This window comes from Ursus maritimus, unplaced genomic scaffold, assembly GCF_017311325.1.
Source record: "Ursus maritimus isolate PB19 unplaced genomic scaffold, ASM1731132v1 scaffold_26, whole genome shotgun sequence".
In the NCBI taxonomy this organism is placed as follows: Eukaryota; Metazoa; Chordata; class Mammalia; order Carnivora; family Ursidae; genus Ursus; species Ursus maritimus.
The window spans coordinates 23,560,996-23,577,845 of NW_024425119.1; the positions used below are offsets into that span (position 1 = coordinate 23,560,996).

At 39.7% G+C, this 16,850-nt stretch overlaps 1 protein-coding gene across 1 annotated transcript in view; it reads right to left on the reverse strand.

Moving 5' to 3' along the window:
• Positions 1–16,850, reverse strand: part of LOC103665247 (putative ankyrin repeat domain-containing protein 20A5) — a 386,833-nt gene continuing 369,983 nt past the window's right edge. The window contains exons 6-8 of the mRNA XM_040641901.1: positions 406–520; positions 203–248; positions 1–116 (exon numbers count right to left, since the gene is read on the reverse strand). Coding sequence (XP_040497835.1) covers positions 1–116; positions 203–248; positions 406–520 — 277 coding nt within the window. The remainder of the gene's footprint in view (positions 117–202; positions 249–405; positions 521–16,850) is intronic.

The window sequence follows — 16,850 nt, forward strand, 5'->3', positions numbered from 1 at the left end:
TCAATTATCTGCATTATGTAGAAGCAGCTTCTCTACTATTGAGACGTTCTGATCAACGGCAGCATAGTGGAGCGCGGTACTGCCATTACCGTCTGTAAGATTCGGATCAGCACCATGTTCTTTTTTTTTTTTTTTAAGTTTATTTATTAATTTTTTAAAGTTCCATGATTTATTACTTGTGTATAACACCCAGCAGCACCATGTTCTAAAAGGATAGTTACACAGCTCTCTTCTTGGCACTGCACAGCCTGTCAGTATTATACCAATAAAGAGAGTGTAAATTCTGAGAATTTAAAGTAAACATGCCACAAGTTTCACCAATTAGTTATGTTTAAATGCAATAAATTTTCATTCCAAGTAATTAAACCAAATCCATCTCAGGCAGACACAGCTGCTACAATATACCTTTATTAACAGGGTCCTATCTTCTTTATCATAGAGGTTAAGCTGGCAATTCCTGTCTGCTAGAAAACTCACCACATCTGGATGGCCAGTGGCACAGGCCAAATGGAGAGCAGTCCTATGAAAGTGAAAGAACTTTTTAGGAAATTATAGTGCACTATTTCAAAGCATGCAATTAATTCATGTAATTGTAAACGTTAAATAGCATCTTATTTCTATGACTCCAAAACAAAGATTTAGTTTTCTTTTGAAGAAAGGACAATATTTGTTAGAGATTATTCACCACACTAATAAAAGAGCAGCCTATCAGATTAGATAGAACATGACCTCAGGATTCAGCTCAACTTGGGTTTGAATCCTACTTTAACTGTCGCTTCATAGTTGTCGCTTAGCCTTATCCTCAATTTCCTCACCAACAAAATGGGGATAAAGACAGTTATCTCAGGTTCCCTGCCCAGCTCAGTCTGAAGATCATGTGACTCTTGATCTCGAGGGTCCTGAATTCGAGCCCCATGTTGGGAATAGAGATTACTAAAAAATAATAATAATAAATAAATAAAATAAAGAGTAGTGATCTCATCTATGCAAAGTGTTTAGAACCGTTCCTACCACAAATAACATCTCAAAAATTGTTACATAATATTATGATAACTATTACCATCACTGCTACTTTACAAAGACAACACTCCAATTAGGTAAAGTGATACAATTATGCCTACTTTGCAGATACGTTTTAAGGATTTCCAAGAATACTATATTTCAGTGATTCTACGATGCTTATTCTGTCACCTTTTAATATCTCTGACATTAGGATGCAATTTATAATTCAAAATGTCTTACAACTATAATTGGCAGAATTTTTAAAAATTTCTTATTGATACATAAAATAGTGGGACATCATACAATCTATGGTGCCTTACATTAAATGAAATAATGATATATACAAGAGGTCTATTGCAGTTCTAGTCATATGGTTGGCATTTAAATGAATTTTAGTTCTTGAAAGCATTATTGGAAAAGAAGACTAAAATAATGAATTTTTTAAAGTAATTCTTACTCTGATTTTTAATAAACTTTAAGCCAAAGGAAACTCAGGATTCAAATAAGCAGGGACAACTCATTTTATTAAATATTTAGATTTATAGATCTTATGAAAATCAAGTATTACCAATTATCAATATTAGTGTTAAATACTCATAAATATCAAAAGGGCAGTTAAAGGTTAATTTTTACAATTTCCTATCTTCAGAAACGTTTTCGTTTGAAAGGAAGGAGGAACAGCTTCAGTTGAGATTAAGTCCTAATACTTCAATTTAAAATTTTTCAACTTAGGGGCACCTGGGTGGCTCAGTTCCCTGAGTATACGACTCTTGGTTTTGACTCAGGTCATGATCTATTATGGAATAGATCTTTTTTACAACATTATCGTATAAAAAGATGTCCATTAAAAATAAAATACACACTCCTCTACAGCCCAACATTAGGGCTAGAGATAAGGCAAACTGACCTCGCCACTACATCACAGTAGCAAAGCTCCGGGGTTTGGAATCTTTGAGCGCAGAGTAACCGTTAACCAAGCAATGACGCTGAACACAAATGCGCTTGCCCATTTCAGAGGCGGGCATCGCTGCGGGAGCTCACGGAGGGCCGGTGGCCAACGGTGCCCAGAGCACACATGCGAGGCCCAAACCTCTGAAATTTCAGTGATTGTGTGGGAATGATTGAAAGGGTTCCCTTCAAACGCTGGTGGGAGTTGGCTGAGCGTTTCTGCACATTTGCAGAAGTTAGACTCGCCGGTGTGGAAAAGCAGTCTTTGTATACTACTGGGACTAGAGTGCATGGATCTTCAGGATGCTGAATGCCTCGTCCCCCAGAAAACTTCCTAAAACAAACTCTCCCTCAGTTTACTCCTCTTCCATATCCCTCTGGGCGCCAGCTGGTCTCCATGGAGTTGAGCAGATGCAGCAATAGGCGTTCTCAGGGGCTCCTGGGTGGCTAAGTTCATTGGGCATCTGCCTTCCCAGGGCATGAACCCCGGGTCCTGGCATCGAGGCCCCGTCGGGCTCCTCACGCAGCGGAGCCCTGCTTCTCCCTTTCTCTCTGCCCGATGCTCTGCCTGCTTGTACTCTCTCTCTCTCTGTCAAATAAATAAAATCGTTAAGAAAAAAAAAAAAAAAGGAAAGAAAGAGATCTGTTTCATGGTCAGAGACTTCAGCAATATGTATCATCAAGTGCAAACTTATGAGGGGAAAACTATGCACGTTCTCCAGGTGAAATGAAAATGCATTTCTGCATGCCTCTTAATCCTCCCATTTGGCCCAGCCTTACGTTTACATTTTCTTTACTTTTATTATTTGCTATTTCCCAATTAAATCTTTAATCAGTCCAAGATTTATTTTGGAGCATGGTGCAACATATAAGTTCTTTTGTTTTGTTTTTTTGGGTTTTTCTGAGAGAATGGGGGTGGGGAGAAGATGGGGGGAGGGGCAGCAGGAGTGGAAGAGGGAGAGAGGAGGAGAGTCTTAAGCAGGCTCCACCCCAAGCACGGAGCGGCGGCTGGGGGGGGGGGGCAGGAATTGATCTCAGGACCCTGATATCATAACCTGAGCTGAAATGAAGAGTCAGATGCCTAACCCAGGTGCTCCAACTTTTAAGAACTTTCTAAAAAATAGTTATTTGCTTGTCATAACTAATCCATCTTTTTTCATGTAATTTAAAATTCCACTTCACCATTATTAAATTCTCAGGTATGGTTTTTTCTGTTTCTGGGTTTTGTGTTCTGTTCAGTTGACTGGTAGTCTTCTTCTTATGTCCGTACTCTACTATTTTAACTTCTTTATAAAATATGTTTTGATATCCATTACAGATCTATAGTTCCCCTTCCTAATCTTCTCTTTCAGTATTCTCTTGGCAATATTTACCTCTACATTATTTGAGATGAATTTTTAATCACTATGCCAAATTAAAAGAATTCACAGTGAGAATTTGTCTGTAATTAGGTTAAGAGAATTAATTTTAGCAGAATCAATCTTGAATTGGTGTACCTAGATACATGTTATGTCTTTCAGTTTAAGTCTCATTAGCTTCTGGTAGTCTTTTTCCTTATATAAATCCTGCATACTTCTTTTTTTTCTTTGTATTGTTTTTGCTATATTTATATATGGGCTTTTTCATTTTTCTAGTGTGATGGTATGTTTTTCCATTATAATTTGTAAACGGTTATTGTTTCGATACCAGTATATTTATTTGGCAACAGAGTGAAAACCTTTTTAAGCTACAGTTTTGTTAACAGAAGTTGTCAGTTTCTGGCAGGTGCTTAGGGAAGGCACAAATTGGATGGTAAATATTTCACCAGAAAGATTTAATATTGAAGAATGGTATGATGCAATTGAAAAAAAAATCAAGTAAAATGCAAACAAGATGGGTCATGTGGCTTATATATACATATAGGCTGTATACTGAGTGTCTACAGAAACTCCTTTTAATGTGGTACTTGATCCAGTACTTACATCTGAGCTATACCTGATATTGTGGATGAAGCAGACAGACAGGAACAGGAGCAGACCCATGACAACAGCTAATACAAAACCAGCTAACCCAAAACTCACCAGATTCCTATTACATTTGTTAATGATTTTAAGAATTAACCAAAGTAGGAGCCCTTGGCTGGCTCAGTTGGTAGAGCATGCAACTCTTGATCTTGGGGTTATGAGTTTAAGCCTCACATTGGTCATGGAGCTTACTTAAAAAAAAAAAAATTAACCAAAATAAAAACTAACAGAAACCACTGTTGCACAAGATACACCAGCAAAATTTGAAAGTTTGGTGTCTATTTTTACGGCAAGCTTACTTAAAAAAAAAAAATTAACCAAAATAAAAACTAACAGAAACCACTGTTGCACAAGATACACCAGCAAAATTTGAAAGTTTGGTGTCTATTTTTACGGCAAGGCAAATACACGGATATAAATTTAGGTACTTATTCTTCAGAGGAAATTTAATGTCATTTTGTGTCTGTAGGTTGAATGATTTGACAAGAAGTTGTTTGGAATTAGCAACTCAGAAATCAAGGGTCTGCATCTTCAGCCGAAATTGCTGCTGGAATGACATACAGAGCTCTGGAGAGCACGAGGGTCCCTGCTGAGGAGGTAACTAGTTCCAGAATGGGTGTCTTCACTGGTGAAAGAGCAATGAACAACAACAAAGAAACAGAAACAGAAACAACAACAAACCATTTCTCAGGCCGATCCAGCTTAGCTAGACAAACGGTTTTGGTGTGTGTCAATGGTTTCCACTATGATCAACAAATATTTGTCTCCTACAGGTGCCAGCTAGAAAATTATCTTTTGCCTTTTATTTGTCTCCTCAGAATTCCCCAGGGTGACTTATGAGACCAGTAAAGGCTCTCTGTAGTAACATTTGAACAGAAGACTCTGACATTTCCTAATGCAACCTGGAATGAGGGTCAAAGACATTACCAGGCTATAAGGAGATAGGAACCACATACCAGGACTCTAGGTAAGTTGCAGAATTTGGGGGACTCTAGTGTTTTTCTATAGATCAGAGATACTCAAACAGTGTATGATAGGCCAACTCTGAGCTTCTGTGTTCCTTGGTCAGATGCTATGTGGATACCCAAAGAGTTTCTCACAATCAATTGAAACCTAAGATTTCTGACTCCCAGGCTTCTGTGCAAACTAATGTCAGATCTAGAACAGACATTCTCTAGAAAGTTCTTGATTAGAACTCCCATCCCCATCTAAAGCTCAAAGATGCCCTGGTTCAGTTTTGCTGCATACTCATTTGATAGTTATACTAATGGAATTAATAATGTGTTAGAGTAATATCTGTTTTATGATGAAAAACAACTGAGATATGAATGCCTTAACAAATCCCTTAGCTCAGGTTTTCCAATTCCAGTTCAGGGTTGTTACAAACGTTTTCTCCTCTTAAGAGTTACCAAGACATTCATCAAACACTTTTCCATAACTGGTTCATTCATTCTTTTGGACATGTCTTCCCTTGCATCCCACTGTATCTACTGAGGAAAACTAAAACTACATTGTAATTAAACCATGATTAGAATATGAGGGTTCAAGTGTGTGGAGGATGATCTGCCAGTGTCTACTGGAGATCTCTGACCCTGAAGAACCCCATTGAGGGGACCATAAAGTTCAAACAGAAACATGTACTGAAAACCTTTATTCTGGAATTGTGAGAGTCAATGAGGAAACAACAGACATAACATTCTGGTGTTCACGGAGTGAGGCGAGTTTTATATTTCATGCCACATTTAGGGTGAGCACAAAAGGGCCTATGGAATCATGTGAAGGTAAGGGTAGTGAGTCAGGGAGTGACGCACAGGAAGAAGCAGTATCAAAGCTAAAACCTAAAGAATGAATAGGGGTTCGCCAGTGAGAGGGGGAGAAGCACATTCCAGAAAGAAGGGATGTATTGTATCACTGAAGGTCCAATCAGGAGAGAAACCGCTTAGTAATTTGAACAGGGAAAGTTTAATATGAAAAATTATTGGGATGCCTGGGGGACTCAGTTGGTTAAGCGACTGCCTTTGGCTCAGGTCATGATCCCAGAGTCCTGGGATCGAGTCCCTTGTTGGGCTCCCTGCTTGGTGGGGAGCCTGCATCTCCCTCTGCCTGCCTCTCTGCCTCTCTCTCTCTGACAAATAAATAAATAAAGTCTTTTAAAAAAATTCTTAACTATAACAGTAGATCAACTATAAAGGTGAAAAGAGAAATCCAAATGCCCTAGGGTATAAGATTACCCAAGAAAGATTGCCCAAATGGTTGACTCCCAAGGCTGGGATTCAGAACTCATTGAAGGAGGTGTGGTCACAGTCCACTGAGTTGCCCAGGCCAAAGCTGGTCCATGCTAGTCATCATGCAAGCAGGAAATGTCCTTCAGGAGCACAGGGAACCTCGTCTGACAAATGGATGTATAGAGAGTGTCAGGGCACAACGAGCCCCCCTACCAGCAGAGCAGTGCTAGGCCTCCAGTGTATCATATCCACGTGCAGCAGGATGCAACAGACACCTTAAGGATACAGCAGAGTTAAGGCTGAGGACTGGGTGCACAGAGAGAGTAGCGTGTCAAGAGCATTTGCTAGGGGCATGGTATCCATTTTCGAAGGGTCACTGGCTGGGGGCGGGACTGCGTGCTCTGGCTGTACGCAGCTAGGGCAGAATACTTCTGATGTTGGTGCAGAAGGAACAAGAAGAGCAGCAGCACACCAGAACATGGGCCAGGGCCAGGGCTCAATCTCCAGATAAACAGCAACAATCTGCTATGACACAAATGAGTTAAGATTGGCAATTGGATACACAGAGGAAGTCAGACACACAGGACTCAAACTTCTCTGCCATTCACTGTGCTGCAATCACACCTTCTTCAACAACTTTGAACCCCCTGCCCAAGTTAGCCCTTTTGGGGTGCTCTCTTTCAGCCCTAGGGTACCCTTCAGAATTATCTTTCCATCCTTTAATTACTTTCTCATCATAGTTTAGTAATTCTTTATATTAAATTTCCACTGTTTAAAATACTATATCATTCCTTGGGGCACCTGGGTGGGCTCAGTCGTTAAGCGTCTGCCTTCAGCTCAGGGCGTGATCCCAGAGTCCTGGGATCGAGCCCCGCATCGGGCTCCCTGCTCCACTGGGAAGTCTGCTTCTCCCTCTTCCACTCCCCCTGCTTGTGTTCCCTCTCTCGCTGCCTCTCTCTCTATCAAATAAATAAATAAAATCTTAAAAAAAACTATATCATTCCTGTCTTTTAATTGGACCCAGACTAATATAGAGGCCATGGAGTTGCACTGTTCAGATTTGTCTTCAAGAGGACCTAACATGGGGGCGCCTAGGTGGCTCAGTTGGTTAAGCATCTGCCTTCTGCTCGGGTCATGATCCCAGGGCCCTGGGATTGAGTCCTACGTCAGGCTCCTTGCTCAATGGGGAGCGTGCTTCTCCCTCTGCCTGACGCTCCCCCTGCTTGTGCGTTCTCACTCTTTATGACAAATAAATAAATAAAATCTTAAAAAGAAAAAGGACCTAATATGAGAACACAGTTGAGCTATAGCTCAGAAGGCAGCTAGCCACTACATTTTCATATCCACCATAGTGCTCACACTGAGGCCTTGTGCCTACCAGGCTGTGTCCAGCCAATGACTGAGCTCAGAAGGAATACTAAAACCAAGTCATTTCTTCATCTCTGTCTACTATAGGACTCCTCTACAGGCAAGCTTCTGGTGGAGAATCAATATCAGAACCCCAAGGGCCTGCACTATGATTCTCCTACTGGAGCTTGCACTAAGATCCACAGTACCACTTTTCCCCACCACTGACACCATTAATAGCACAGGGTCTACTGGATCCTCTGACCAAAGAAGCGGAGCTTCTTAAAGCACAGCTTGCACCTGCTGCACAACTCATCTGCTCTGGGCCAGCTTATGTCTTGCATTCTTTAGTGTCCCCAAGGTGTCTGGATGAAAGGAGTACCCAATGTAGGACAGAAATTGAAGATGACACAAAGAAGTGGAAAGACATTCTATGCTCATGGATGGGAAGAACACATATTGTTAAAATGTCTATACTACCCAAAGCAATCTGCAGATTTAATGCAATGCCTATTAAAATACCAACAACGTTCTTCACAGAACTAGAAAAAACAATCCTAAAATTTGTATGGAACCACTGAAGACCTCGAATAGCCAAAGCAATATAAGAATGGCCAAATCTAGAACAGTGACAACATCAAATGCTAGCAAGGATGCAGAGCAGTAAGAACTCTCATCTGTTGTTAGTGGGAATCCAAAATGATATACACACTTTGAAAGAGAGTTTGGCATTCTCTTACAAAACTAAACATACTCTTAGCATATGATCCAGTAATCACGTTCCTTGGTATTTGCTCAAAGGAACTGAAAACTTAAGACTACAGAAAAACCTGTACATGCTTGTTTAGATGAGTGGATAAGTAAAGTGTGGTATATTCAGACAATGGAATATTACTCAGTGCTAAAAAGAAATGAGCTAAACCACGCTAAGGTATAATATGTGGTTTAATGGAGTATAACATGGAGGAGGAAAAGTTATTCCCTTCTTTCCCCACTTGAGTATTTGAAAGGGCTGAATTAGAAAAGAGAAATGAGCAAGCAGAGTAATAGGAGTGGGGTGAGAACACCCCTTATAGAAAGAACATCTAAGGAGCAGTTCTTGGCAAGTCATGGGATACTGGGTATATAGCATGCAGGCTATCCCCATAGGCAAGAACAATCTGGGGTGAAAGAGGGAGTGATTTACCCGTGAACTAGTCCATGGACCTCCCTTGTATTAAACATAGAAATTTTTAAAAAAGATTTTATTTATTTATTTGACACACAGAGAGAGACAGCCAGCAAGAGAGGGAACACAAGCAGGGGGAGTGGGAGAGGGAGAAGCAGGCTTCCCAGTGGAGCAGGGAGCCCGATGCGGGGCTTGATCCCAGGACTCTGGGATCACGCCCTGAGCTGAAGGCAGACGCTTAACGACTGAGCCACCCAGGCGCCCCTTAAACATGGAAATTGTAAAGACAGTGGGCCCTAGTGGCAGAGGGTTTTGTTTGTTTGGGGGAAATCTGTTTCCTGTTTGGTTTGTATTTGTGTTCCCAGGTAAATCCAGCCTGAGAAACAACTGAATAGCACACACTAAGTTGTTACTAATGCAAATACAGGTGACCCTTCATAAAGGCAACTTTCATGAATGTACGTGCTCTGCTTATGTTGTTGAAAGTGTGAGATGCTTCTCAAGAATCTGCTTCAAGAAAAGAGTTGCATTAGGTTGTGTATTTGAAAACCCACATGAGAAGTCAGATTTCCTACACCGAAGACTTGAAAAGTGTGGAGGGTACACATAGCACTTTAGTCACGAAGATTATTAAGAATCTGAAAAGTCACTATCAAGGGGCAGCTATAGGAACTCCCCTCTACTTACTATACTGGATGCTCCTCGATTAAGGAGTTGTTTAATTAAGCCAATAGGAGGGTAACAAAAAAGGGGGGAGGGGGAGAAGCAGCTATAATTTTTTTTTTTAAGTAGGCCCCACACCAAGTGTGGAACCCAACACAGGGCTCAAACTCATGACCCTGAGGTCAAGACCAGAGCCTAGATCAAGAGTCGGACATTGAACTGACTGAGCCACCCAGGTGTTCCAGCAACTATAATTATTTTGATTGTATGCAGTTTCCTTTTTTCTTTTCTCTAACTCTTCCATTTTTTCTGTATTTTTGGCAAGAAATTGCATCCTTGCTCTGAATCCTTTTCCTAAAATATAAGCTCTAGGATGATGATGACCGTGGAGATTTTTTAGGGATCTAGGTCATACCACTCTGCAGGATCTTACCAAAATTGGCAATATCCAACAGGAAACTAAAATAAAAACTGTACTTTTTAGAATCTGTGCTTAATTAGTATAAGTTCTACCCTATCATATGACAAGGGTTAATATAAAAACAACATCATCAGACCACACTCCTTAGTGCAGGGAACCATGTTTCTAAGATACATAAAATGGTTGTCTAGTTAGCATCCTTGGTCAGATGATTCATACTTTTGTATACGAGTAACAGAGAAGTAATCATGCCTACGGTGAGAGAGGGTGGTTCTCTTTCTACTTTTTTCATGTTTACATTGGTTTCTTTTAAAACTGATGGATGGTAATGCATAGTTCATGACATTTTCACAAAGCTCCAGGTCATTATTATTCAAATATACCAGCTTTATCTGAAATTAAGAGCTTCTGAAAAGTGAGATGTTTTGTTTCTTTGAGGAGTTTTAAGATTAAGTACCCAAAATTGGATTGGGCAGATAAAGAATAAGAACCATAAACACTAGAAATCTGCTCCTTAATGAAAGAACACATGCAAACTACTACATCTTTTAAACAGTGCTGTCAAAGAATATCTGGTAATAATAACCCTGTAGCTTTAATTCTGTGCATGATCAGGATGTGCCTAAGCACTAATTAGGCTTTTTCATTTTTTATAAGCTTTTTATTCTGAAATAATTATAAATTTATAGAAAGTTGCAAAAAACTATACAGGGAGGTCCTGTGTATTCTTCACCCAGTTTCCTCCAATGGTAACATCTTGCGTAACTATAGTATAAGATCGATCCAAACCAGGAACTCGACATTGGTACCATTTCATTCACTACATTCAGCTCATCAGTTTTACATGCACTCATTTGTATACACATATGTCCACATGTAGTTCAGGCCTTTTTGTCACTGCACAATATTCCACAGTACTAGTTCATTTAACCACTTGCCTGCTGAAGGACATCGGAGTTACTTCCAGATGGAAGACTATAATGGAAGTGCTACATATGTTCATGTACCAATTTTCTCTGGAATAAATATGCATGAGTGCAATAACTGGGTCACATGGCAAATGCATGTTTATATCCATCCTTTAAAGAAGTGTTTATTGAGCATGCATGTGCAAAGCACTGTTCTAGGTGATGAGAACAGAGGGAACAAAATTCCTGCCATCACGGAATTTATGCTTCAGTGACTATGTCCTGGCCAAAAACAGACTGCAGATTAAAAATGAAAAAATTACAAAACTATAGAATTTTACAAATGAAATGGGATTACAAATGAATTACCCAAATATCACATGTAAGGGAAGAAAACTGGGCTAGATCCTAAGACCCAACAAGTACAGAAAGGGCTAGACAAAGCAAACAAGATCAAACTAAAAAAAAAGGTTTTTTTAAAAGATTTTATTTATTTATTTTTGAGAGAGAGAGAGACAGAGCGGGCACAAGCAGGGGGGAGCAGCAGAGGTAGAGGGAGAAGCAGACTCCCTGCTGAGCAGGGAGTTGACGCAGGGCTTGATCCCAGGACTCTGAGATCATAATCTGAGCAGACGCATAACCGACTGAGCCACCCAGGCACCCCAAGATCAAACTAAAAATTAATAATAATTATAAATTCTAATTAAATAATTTGATCAGATAGGGAGCAAATGGTATTACAAGGATTAAAAACATAAACATGCATTACACAAACTGTTATATTATTCTTACCCCAATGTTGCATTAGAAAAATTTTTGCTTATTTGTTATTTATATGGAAGACTACCACTTACAATCTGCTTTCCATATTGTGATAACAGCATGGCCCCCAGATGTAGAAGAGTAAGAAGTTATCTATAACACAGTGATATTTTTGTTAGTATTTATTGTAAGAGAAGAATTTCATTCAGCTTATATCATATTGCTGTCATAATAAATGGACTTCTACCCCAAGGCTAAGACAGAACAAGCTAGTTATCATTAGCTGAAGACAGTACTTGAAAGGTTGTTATTTTATTTTTAACATGGGACATTTCAAAACCTTTCCTAAGGAAAACATGAATTTCTCAATTACACTTTCTGATGCACAAGTTCCCTATTTTCTGGAACTACAAAAAAGAAATTTGTAGTTTTCACCATGGAACAACCTGTTATTAACACAACTGACTTTAAGGGCTCCTTGCAGATCAAAACTCAATCTGCGCTACTTTGCTTTAAGTTTTAAATAACAAAATATTAGGGTATTGAAAAAAAACACTTTGAAAAAAGCAAATTGATTCCACCAAATTTAATATTCTACTATACTGCCATGGTTCACCACTTAGGAGAATGGCTGAGTAGAATTTGAAAAAGAAAAGAGGAACTAGAATGGTCAGATAAGAAGGCATATGATAAAACCAGAAAAAAAGTGTGATTAAAAATAAGTGTCACACTGGCATTAGATGAAATGGAAGAGAATGGGAAATCTAAAAGCAAATTCAGCTATATAAAAGAATTTAGGATAAAAGTGGTATTTTTATCCATGATAAACAGTAGACAATTCAATGTGTTGCAATAATTGGTTAAAAATTTAGGGGGAGGGTTTTGATTTCTACCATGTATCATGGGGATTAAGGAGTTAAATACTTAAAATACCAACCATGAAAACTAGAAGAAAATACGGTATCACATCTATCAGAAGGTCATGCAGGGAAACGCAGTAAGACTGCAGAGTGATAATGACAGCTCCCCCAAATCGGTGGTGATAAATTTAAGCAAGACCAGTTAAGTATGGTCATACATATATTTTTGTTCAGTCACATTCAGTTTTGCAGCAAATCCAGACATACACGGAGTAAGAAGAGTTGGTTTTAACCAAGATTGGATAGAAATGTCAGAGAAAGAACCAAAAAAAAAAAAAAAGTGTGGCATGCTGATTCTAACATGCACCCATTCTTCCCAAATGACCCCTGCCGCCTGGAACTCAAGCCCCATATCACACTCTCCGTGAATGTGAGCAGCATTTGTGACTTGCTCCTAACCAACAAAACAAAGCAATGGTCACAAAATGGAACTTCTATGACTACATTCACATCGTTCTGTCTTGTTGAGAGGCTTTCTCGCTAGATTACTTGGATAAAGCAAGCAGCCGTGTTGAAAGGCTCATGAGGTGAGGAACTGAGGGGCAGCCTCTGGCCAGGAAAAAACTGAGGCCTTTGGGGAGCCTGGCTGGCTCAGGTGGTAGAATGTGCAACTCTCGATCTTGGGGTCATAAGTTTGAGCCCCACACTGAGCATTGAGTTAACTTAAAAAGGTGAAACATCAGTGCATGTAAATCCTGGAGAGATGAAGATTGACAGAGTAAGCTGGTGTTGGAGATTCTACGGTTGTTAGTAAATGACAAGGTTGAGGCTGTTTTTCATTGTGTCATACTTAGAAGTACTAATACATACTTGTACAGCCTTCTCAGGGACTACAGACCTATTTCTTCCTGCTGACTCAGGCCTACCCAGGTGTGTGGCCAACTGTTTCTCAGGCCAACTGCTCATTCATGACCTCCCATATGGTAAGCTCTGGCCTGAAGGATGAACATGTGAATGAATGGCTAAAGTAGAAAAAACAAGTTCAATGGAAGAGGGGAGGGCTAGGAACTGAGGGACTAGAGTATTACAGATATGAGTATTAGGAGTATTAGAGTAGGACGGTGAACTGAATCTTTGAGTAATAAGCGGGTGTATAACAAGGAAGGTATAGAGAGGACTATAACAAGAGAAACAAACAGTGATCATGAAGGGTCACCTGGGTGGCTCAGTCAGTTAAGTGCCTGACTCTTGATTTCAGCTCAGATCATGATCTCAGGGTTGTGAGATGGAGCCCTGCATCAGGCTCTGCACTGGGCATGGAGCCTGCTTGGTTCTCTCTCTCCTTCTCCCTGTGCCGCTCCCCCCAACTCTCTCCCTCTCTTAAAACAAAACAAAACAAAACAAAAAAATCCACCTTTGTTAAAAAAAAAAAAAAAAGCAGGGCACCTGGGTGGCTCAGTCTGCCTTGGGGGAGCCTGCTTCTCCCTCTACCCCTCCTCCTTGCTAGTTCTCTCTCTCCGTCTCTCTCAAATAAATAAAATAAAATCTTAAAAAAAAAACCAAACTTAAAAAAAAAAAAACCAAACATAAAAAAAAAAAATCTTAAAAAAAAAAAAGCACTGATCATGAATTCAGAACTTGGGGGGGTTTAAAGAGGAAGAAGGTAGAAAGGTCTAGAAGTGACAATGAGGAATAAGTACGATACCAACCCCAGTTCTCGGCCCAGGGGTAAGAGGGCTGCAGTAGTGAAAACAGCCACCACTGCAAGCCACAAGGAAGCAGTGTCCTCATGAAAGAACTAGTCTCAGAACCAAAAGTGTCAGAAACATTCAAAAGAAACTAACGATACAGGAAATTTTGCTTACGACTGAGGATGGTGAGCTACGGAAGGCACTGTGGGTGTTTCTTCACTTAGGAAGGGTGTAAATCAATGTACTATATCTTCACTGAGAAAGTTATTATGGAAAAAACAGTCAACTGAACTAAAGAGCATACTTAGTGACATAACTGGTTCATATTCTGGTAAAAGCTCCTTATCTTGCTCTAGACAGGGACTATGCTTTGAGTAGCAGTGGTTTAGGAAATGAGGGCTGGCCTAGGAGTCTTAAAGTGACTCACACCAACACGAATAAAGGGTCAAATAGATCAGTTCAAATAAGACAACTGAATAGATAGAAAGAGGGTTTTGAGGAAAGGATGGACGTAGGTCTTGCCCAGGAACATGGTAGAGTTCTGGGAACTCTCTCTCTTCCTCCTCCCAACGTAGTACGGAGACAGGAAAAAGGGAGGACTATTTAGCATCCTTGACTCTCTAAATGTGAGTAGCCCTCTCCAGTTATCGTTAAAACCAAACCTGTTCCCCAGGGGTAGCAGTGCCATATGCTTTCGAGAACCGCTACTTTAGACCCCAAGGGTGTGGGGTTCATCTTTCTTCTGCATTTAAGGATATACAGATCAGTGCAAAAATTTAAACATCAATAGAAAAGATCACCTTTAGCATGGAGATATTATAGAACTATAAATAACAAAGGAACAGGTCACAACTTTTTAAAAATTTGATATTTTGGGGGCACCTCGGTGGCTCAGTCGGTTAAGCATCTGATGTTGGCTCAGGTCATGATCCCAAGGTCCTGGGATCAAGCCCCACGTGGTTGGGCTACCTACTCAGTGGGGGAGTCTGCGTCTCCCTCTCCTTCTGCCCTCCCCGCCTCCCCGCTCGTGCTCTCTCTCAAATAAATAAAATCTTTAAAAAAATTTTTGGTATTTTCCAACATTTAAAAACTAATCATAAATCATTCTGGACCAGCTATCTATTGCTGTTTAACACATTACCATAAAACTTAGTGGCTTAAAATAACAACAAACATGTATTATGTCACACAGTTTTGAGGGATCAGGAATTTGGGGCAGTCTGGCATGGACTATTCTAGCTTAGGGTCCTTCATAAGCTTGTTATCAGATGTTGGCTACGGTTTCAGTCATTTGAAGGACTAACTGGGGCTAGGGTATCCACATTTCTGAGGTGGCTGGCAGGGTAATGCTGGGTGTTGGCTAGAGTCAGTTCCTCTTCACATGAGTCTCTCTACAAAGCTGCGTAAGCATCCTCACACCACGTGATCATCACTCACAACACAGGGTCCAAGAAACCAAGGAAGAAGTCATAATGGCCTTCATGTCCTAGCCTCAGAAGTCAACACGCTGTCCGTTCCGCAGCATTTTATAGGTTAGATAGGTAGTCCTGATTTGGAGTGGGAGGGGACAAGGACCATTGCGGAACATCTTGGAAGCTGTTTATTATATATTTTTCTAAGCAGAAGCTATTAAAAGCTACTAACAGTTTGTCTCTCAAATCCAGCAGCAACATCAAATTTTCTGCCTCCTTGCTGAAATCACAGCTTAGCTCTGCTCAGATGGCTCACAAAAAAGGGGGGGAAAGGCCAATTTTTAAAAATTTCATGTAAGTCACTGCACTTCTTTCTTAGTTGGTAAAAGTAGCCCTAGCCCCCCAACAAAAACAGTAAAAAAAATTACACAAGTATATTACCTGTTGACCAGATTTTCAGCATTCTTACTCTTCAAACTAAAAAGAAGCTAGGCATTTAACTGAAATTCTTATTTACCTACCAATAAGAAAACAGAAGTTGGCCTTTTCTTAGAGTATAAATTTAAGTATAAACTTTCTATTCTTTCCATTTAAAAAGCACTTTACACATTGGTACAAAAGTTCAAAAGTATAGTGTTTCAATTGATGACAGTATTAGCAAACTCATATCGTGCTCTTACTATGTGGCAAACACTGTACTAAACTTTACATGCATTATCTCAACTTGTCCACTCTAGAAATAAGATAAAAGGAAAAAAGAGATAACCACCTGAGGTCACAGTGCTATTGAACAGCAATGCCAGAACTTAACAAGCCTGATGCCTGGCACCTACATATGTATACTTAATGCCAACCCTTTATTAGCCCAGATTAGAGAACACCAGATAGACCTCTTAGATAGGCTCAGCTTCCACAATTCTGGTGATATAAAACTCATGTAGACTAAAAAGGTTACCAAACTTTAGATTCATATCAAGCAAATGTTTCTAAAACCAAAATATATATCTTTCTGGGAAGGAGAATGTAGAGTTGATGTATCCGTTTTTTCACAGAATAAACTATTCTAAATGAAAATGTGGATAATACAGTACTGCTAAAATCTTATGGAACAAACATTCTCTGAAATGGCACCAACTCTTTTTAAGATAAACTGGCAAAATTGATGAAATTATCAAATGTACATACCATTTTCATAATGTTCATACATAGTTTTATAATCAGCATGAAAAGACCTAAATATGCACCAAGAGCAAAATTATGGTAATATCCATACAATGTACTACAATGCACTGTATGGAGATAGAAGATTTCTATATTTATTCATTCAGTAAACATTTGTGTCTACTCCGTTTCATAAACAGGAAAGTGACATGGTGGCGAATGGGGAAGACTACTCTGCTTTCATAAAACTATGAACAACTGGAGTTTTAGATGGGAGAT